The sequence below is a fragment of the Stenella coeruleoalba genome (assembly GCF_951394435.1).
Source record: "Stenella coeruleoalba genome assembly, chromosome: X".
NCBI classification, from domain to species: Eukaryota; Metazoa; Chordata; class Mammalia; order Artiodactyla; family Delphinidae; genus Stenella; species Stenella coeruleoalba.
Genome location: NC_137152.1, coordinates 36934231 through 36941220, shown reverse-complemented (window position 1 = coordinate 36941220; position 6990 = coordinate 36934231). Strand labels below are relative to the sequence as shown.

At 49.7% G+C, this 6990-nt stretch overlaps 1 protein-coding gene across 7 annotated transcripts in view; it reads right to left on the bottom strand.

Annotated features, from left to right (window-relative positions):
- Positions 1–4892: 4892 nt before the first annotated feature.
- The window catches only part of RBM10 (RNA binding motif protein 10), a 29532-nt gene continuing 27434 nt past the window's right edge, over positions 4893–6990 (bottom strand). For all 7 annotated transcript variants that reach the window (XM_079911576.1, XM_079911579.1, XM_079911577.1 and 4 more), the window contains 7 exons: positions 6510–6659; positions 6348–6413; positions 6084–6272; positions 5930–6004; positions 5533–5639; positions 5328–5457; positions 4893–5233 (listed from right to left, as the gene is read on the bottom strand). In XM_079911576.1, the coding sequence (XP_079767702.1) occupies positions 5108–5233; positions 5328–5457; positions 5533–5639; positions 5930–6004; positions 6084–6272; positions 6348–6413; positions 6510–6659 (843 nt within the window). In that variant the 3' untranslated portion in view covers positions 4893–5107. The remainder of the gene's footprint in view (positions 5234–5327; positions 5458–5532; positions 5640–5929; positions 6005–6083; positions 6273–6347; positions 6414–6509; positions 6660–6990) is intronic.

Below are 6990 nucleotides of genomic sequence, written 5' to 3'. Positions count from 1 at the left end.
AATTATATTAGATACATGTGAATATAATATAAATTGTGTCTAATAAAATGTACATGTTAATATTACACAGTTTACATAACATGATAGCCAGTGTCAATATGTAAATAATTTACATCTGTAGGGAATTCCCTGGCGGTCCAGTGGTTAGGATTCCACGCTTTCGCTGCCAAGGGCCGGGGTTCAATCCCTGGTCGGGGAACTAAGATCCCACAAGCCATGTGCTGTGGCAAAAAAAAAAAGAAGTTACATCTGTATATAATAAATGTCATATTAAATACATTGTGTATAGCCTATATTCATATGTGAATATACAATTAAATATATATGTAAATATGTCGTATATATGTGATAACTGCTAAATGCTGTGGAGAAAAATAGAACAAGGTAAAGGGAAATCTGTGGGGGACAGGTTGCATTTTTAGATAGTGTGGTCAAGGAAGGCCTCCCTGAGAAGGTGATGTTACAGCAAAGGTATTTAACACAAAATGCCTTTATCACCTTATCCCAAATTCTGTATCACATATCCTGTCCTCAAATCCTCCACATTTGCTCATTTGAAAAAGATTTATTGAATGCTTACTAAGTGCAGGGCACTGGGAACATAGCAAAGAACATAGAAAGGAGACTACTGCCCTTGCAATAGTTAAGAACGCTCTTCCATCAGATCTTTTCCTTCTGATTTATTGTTTGCCTCACCTCAGGGAGACCTCCCCTGATACCCCATGCGAAGTAGTCAGGGAATGACTCTCTGAGGAGGTGGCCTGGCCTGTGAAAAGTGAAGAAGCAAACCATGTGTAACATGGGGGGAAAGCATCAGACAGAGGGAACATCAGGGGCAAAGCCTTGAGGCTGGAAGTTCTTGAAATGTTTGGGAAGAGCACAGATGTCTGTGTAGTTGGAGAGGAGTGAGGAAGGGAGAGCACTGGCAGATGAGATTTGAGGCCATATCAAGCAGGGCATTGTAAGCCAGGCTGAGATGTTTGGTTTTTATTCTAAGATCCATGGGGAGCCATAAAAGGATTTTAAGTAGGGGAGTCACATTATTTAAATTATATTTTAGAATCCGGCTGCTCTCTGTGGAGAGAGAACAAACTGTGTGTGGGGGGGTGGGGTGGGGGAGAGGAAGCAGAAAAGCCAGTGAAAAGGCTACTGCAAGAGTCCAGGTAGTGATGAGAGAGGGTCAGACCAAGGTGGTGAAAGAGGAAGTGTGTGGGGTTCTATTTTGAGTTGATTTTGAAGGTAAAGACACCAGGATTTGCTGAGAAATCGGATACAGCGCATGAAAAATAGAGAGGAGTCCTGGCTGACCCGTGGGTTTCTAGCCTGAGCTGGAAGGATGGAGTTGTCATTGACAGGGGAAATACTCCATTAGGAGCAGGCATGGGGCAAAATCAGGAGTTGGTTTTCAGACGTTACATTATTTATTTATTTATGGCTGTGTTGGGTGTTCGTTGCTGCACGTGGGCTTTCTCTAGTTTGGGGAAGCGGGGGCTACTCTTTGTTGTGGTGCACGGGCTTCTCATTGCAGTGGCTTCTCTTGCTGTGGAGCAGGGGCTCTAGGTGTGCGGGCTCAGTAGTTGTGCCTCGTGGGCCCTAGAGCGCAGGCTCAGTAGTTGTGGCGCACGGACTTAGTTGCTCCGCGGCATGTGGGATCTTCCCGGACCGGGGCACGAACGCGTGTCCCCTGCATTGGCAGGCGGATTCTTGACCACTGCGCCACCAGGGAAGTTCCCAGATGTGTTACATTTTTGATGCCTGTTAGATATCCATGGTCTGGTATGTGTTGGTCGAATTAACAGTTTGGGGACTAGATCTGAGTTTCTGTGGATGGATTTAGGGGCCATCAGAGGTGGCAACTGAAGCCGTGGGTGTGGCCGACTTCTCTGAAGAATTGATTGCCTTCAAAAGGATCAGTAGGAGTAATTGAGGCAGGATTTGGACTTTGGACTTTCCCAAGTGAGAGGGAAGGGCATCCCAGCCGGAGGGAACAGCTTGAACAAAAGCCTGTGGAGGTAAGAAAGCAGGGAGAAAGGGGAAGTGGGGGTGAGAGTTGTACAATTCGCATTGCCCCCAGCCACGTATGAGAGTGCAGCTGGTTCACAGCCTCACTGAGCAGATTGTCAAGCCTTTGGATGTTTGCCAATCGGGTGTAATTATAATGTGTATTTCTCTTATTAGGCGTGAACTTGGGCATCTTTTCATAGATTTAGAGGTATTTGCAGTTCTTGTTTTCTGGGAATTTTCTGTTTCCTTTATCCATTTTCTATTGGGTTGTTGTACCTCTTATGGATTTTTAGGGACTCGTTATTTTTATTTGTTTTATAAATTTATTTATTTATTTATTTTTGGCTGCATTGGGTCTTCGTTGCTGTGTGCGGGCTTTCTCTAGGGGCTACTCTTCGTTGCAGTGTGCGGGCTTCTAATTGCAGAGGCTTCTCTTGTTGCAGAGCACGGGCTCTAGGCACCGCGGGCTTCAGTAGTTGTGGCGCATGGGCTTAGTTGCTCTGCGGCATGTGGGATCTTCCCAGACCAGGGCTCGAACCCATGTCCCCTGCATTGGCAGGTGGATTCTTAACCACTATGCCACCAGGGAGGTCCCTAAGGACTCTTTATGTATTAGCCATTTTTTTAAAAAAATGGAGTCTTGAGAATGAGAATGATTTGAACAGTTGTGGTGTGTGTATTTATTCATGCTTCCATGGTCCGGTATGTGCCAAACCCTGTTCAAGGCATCGGGGACACAGTGGTGAGCAAGGCAGACAAAAGTCCCTTCCCTCCTGATGTTTTCATTCTAGTGAAGGAGACTATAGAAAAGTAAGAAAACTTATAGTATGTTAGAAATTGAGAAATGTCATGGAGAAAAAGAATGCAAGGAAAGGGGCATAGGGAGTATGGCAGGGGAGAGTTTGGAACTTTAAATGGGGTAGCCAGGAGGTAACATTTGAACATACAAATGGGATGTCTCCTTCAATCTGGAACGGTTCTTCAGTGCTCCCTTGACCTTCATGACATTGACACTTTTGAAGATTATAAGCCAGGAATTTTGTAGACTGTCCCTCAGTTTGGCTTTGTCTGATGTTTCCTTGTGGTTAGATTTGTGTTCTGCATATTGCCTGGGAATATCACAAAAGTGATGCTGTCTCCTCATTTCATCCTACCAGATGGCTCAGGATTTTAATACTGATAATGTTCACTTTGTTCCCCTCATTAAGATGGTATCTGCCAGGTTTCTCTACTGTAAAGATACTATTTTCCCCCTTTGGAATTAACTAACATATATCTCATGGAGAGATACTTTGAATCTGTGTAAATATCCTGTTTACATCAAAGTGTAACCGCTAGCTTTAGCACCCAGAGATTTCATAACATTAACAGAACATCATCATTGTGCCGTGATTATTAGTTGACATTCTACTGTATAGGAGATATTTCTCTTCTCCTCCATGTATTTATTCTTTTATCCATTAATTTCTGTAAGTATGGATTTATTGATTCTTGAACCTTATCAAATGCTTTCTGTGGTTGAGATTATTACGTTTGTTTACTTTTGGTCTGTTAATGTAGAGCACTACATATATAGTTTCTCTAATGTTGACTCAATTTTGCATTCCTGAGTTAAACTATTTGATCCAAACATATTTGCTAAATATAATATTGGATTCATTTAGCTAACATTTTTTAAAAATAAATTTCTTTCTTTCTTTTTGGCCACGTTGGGTCTTCGTTGCTGTGTGCAGGCTTTCTCTAGCTGCGGCAAGCGGGGTCTACTCTTCCTTGAGCGGGCTTCTCATTGTGGTGGCTTCTCTTGCTGCGGAGCATGGGCTCTAGGCATGCGGGCTTCAGCAGTTGTGGCATATGGGCTCAGTAGTTGTGGCTCACAGGCTCTAGAGCGCAGGCTCAGTAGTTGTAGTGCACGGGCTTACTTGCTCCACGGCATGTGGGATCTTCCCGGATCAGGGCTCGAAACCGTGTCCCCTGCATTGGCAGGCGGATTCTTAACCACTGCGCCACCAGGGAAGCCGTAGCTAAGACTTTATTAAGGATTTTTAATCTACAGGTGTAAGTGGCTTGAAATGTTCTCTTCTTGAATTATCTCATCTGTTTTGGGGATCAAGATTACACCAGCCTCGCTTTTTCATCCCTCTCCTTACAACTTGTGTAGGGTGATGTCATAATGCAGACTACTAAGTGAGGAAGGAGGGGCTTTGAACCACTTGCTCTTCCTACACTACCTCCCTTCCACCTTCTTGTCTTAAAAGCATGTATGTTTTGGGGAGGGGCGGTTCCTGGCCCCGTTTCACAGCCCAGCCCCCCCAAGGCCCGGAGAGGGCAGCCCCAGCTTCGTGTTCCACTGTACTCAGACCTGTGCTGAGAGCACACGCATACTTGTGAATCACAGGGTGGAGACTGGTTAGTGGGACTGGTGCTGTGGTAAAAGCCGTGGAGCGGATGAGGACGAGGGTGGACCCAACTAGTGGGGCATCCCTGGGACTGGCAGGCTGATTCTCTTATCTCCACACCTCTGGGGTCATCAGCCTGTTGAGGGCACAGGGCCCACTGGCGCCAGAGTGCCTATCGTTGTTCACTCAGAGGTGCCCTCAGGCATTGTCCCCAGACCCAAGTACAGTTTAGCCTTGCAGCCATACAGCAAGTGCAGCTGCAGGGTGGCAAGGCCAGGGGATGGGGGGTTCCTAGTCCTGGCTGTGACCCAGAGGGTCTTCAAGCCTGACGGTGCCCTGGTGGTGCTTGGTTTCCTGGTACAGCATGACCTGCTGGACCCGATAATGGTGAGGGGCTGTGACCAAGATCTTGTCCATCTGTGTTTATGTCCCTGTATCTGTATGGGCCACAAACCACTCTGGGACATGAGAAAGAGACATGCAAGCTGCGGACTTTTCAGCTTTTATTACAAAAAGAAAGACATGAACCCAGCCCAGTTTTCCAATAAAAGTCACCAACTCAAAAGTCTGACTTGGTCAGGGCCTCTCTGGCTGCGGAGTTAGGCCAGTCAACAGGTGCAGGGCCCCTGTTCTGACCACCCAACATTTCATCCTCCCCTGCTCCAGGCTGGACACCCAACATAAGTATAAGTAGGTCTTGCAGCTGCTCACTGGGCCTCGTTGAAGCGGGTCACCATTGTCTTGTGCAGCGTCTCCTTGTATGACTCGGTTGAGGTGACCCCATAGGAGCTGCCTCGGGCACCCAAGCCGGAGCCCCGCACCCGTGTCTGGGCCTGTGTGAGGGAGGCAGACTCTGTCAGGTGGGGCGGGGGCCAGGGCTACAGCAGAGAGTACCGGAGGATGGGGATGGGATCCCCACAGACTCACCTCAATGGGAGTCACAATGCCCTGTTTCTTGCGGCCCAGGCCACTGCCCTCTTTCCAGCCCATAGCCTGGAGCATGCGACTGCCAATGTTGTCACTGCCCAGCCCATCCCGCGTGGGCTGCTCAAAGTCCCTGCAGGAGACAGTGGCACAGTGTGAGCGACTGGCCTGCCGGCCCCAGGCCCCCAACCTGGCCCCGGGCACTCACACAGAGGCCGCAGACATGCCGCTATATTTCCTCCTCTTGGGCTCCGGCGGCTCAGGGATGCCATACTTCTCTCTGCGTTCAGCTGCGCGGTCCCGGTACTTCATTTGCTGAAAGAGTGTGTGTGAGAATGAAGGAGCTGATCGCTATTTGCAGGAAACATGGGCACAGCTGGGGGGCCCCCAAAGGGAGCTAGATCTAGCGAACAGATCTGTGGTCCTGTGAATGCCAGCAGCCAGCATGGGGGGAATCGGGAAGAAGCCTTGCAGGGAAAGGACGTGAAGTGGCTGATGGCAGCCAGGCTGTGTCTAGCTGAGGAACCTGAGCGCCAGCTGCCTACACGGATGGAGCGCTTGGTAAGGGACCAAGGGATGGAGCCCAGGAGTGGGTCACACCTCACCTCCATGTCGTTCTTCTCAAGTGCCTCCAGCTCATTTTCTGACAGGTGGGCTCGCCGGTGAATCTCAAGGTTTTGCTGCAAGGAGGACAGGAGGAGGAGTGAAGCGGCTGGGCCGGGCCAGGACAGGGTTCCCAGCCAAGCCTCCCTCAGTCACCTTGTGGAGCCCGGAGAGCTGCTGGTGGCGGATGAGCGCCTCCTTGCTGGGGAACTGGCGCCGGCAGAGCAGACAGGCCAGCTTCTGCCAGTCAGTGAGCTTCTCCTCCCGCTCCGGCCCCCCGCGCTCTTGCTCCTCCTCACTGTCACTCTCCCCGCTGTAGGCTGCCACCAGCCCCCTCGGTGGGCTCTGAAAAAGGTGAGGGTGAGAGGTCTGGTCTGGCTAGCTCAGAGCCCTGCCCTTCTTTCTGCCCTGGGCACTCACTGGGCGGTCATCACTGGCCAGTTTTGGGAGGTCCATGCTGGTGTGCTGTCTCTCAGCTAGTGCTCCCTGGGGTGGAGGAACACAGAAATTCAGAGATTCCACGGAAGGACCAAAGGGATGACAAGACTGGGGGGCAGGGCGCGGATGGACAGCCACACACACCTTCTTCTCGAGGATGGCGTAGCCAGCATCTGCGGTGGCCGACTCCCGCCTTTCATCGTCTCGTAGGGAACTGATGGGCTGGAAGCTGTTTTTGAAGTTTTCTTTTTGCTTGTTGAGGCTGCGGGCCCAGCGTTCCATGTCCTTGGCAATCTAGGGGCGAGGGTGGGGGTGAGGCTCTTAGGAATCCTCCGACTGCTGGGGTCGCCAACTCCAACCTCTGCCCTTGCAGCAGCCCGCCCCTTCCTGCCCTGCAGCCTCAAGCAGAAGGTGAGAGAGGCGGAAGTGAAAGTCCCCATTTCTCTGTCGTCCTGTCATCAGTGCTCCTCAGCAAGCCCCTCCCCAGCTGTGCCCCCATTCTCCTCATGGGCACCCACGCTATTAGGTTTGCCGTGTGTTTTCATTTTATCGTTCTAAAATGCATAGAATGGCTTGCTCTGTGTATAATTTTAATTTACACGTGTGATACTATGCCACGTTCCAT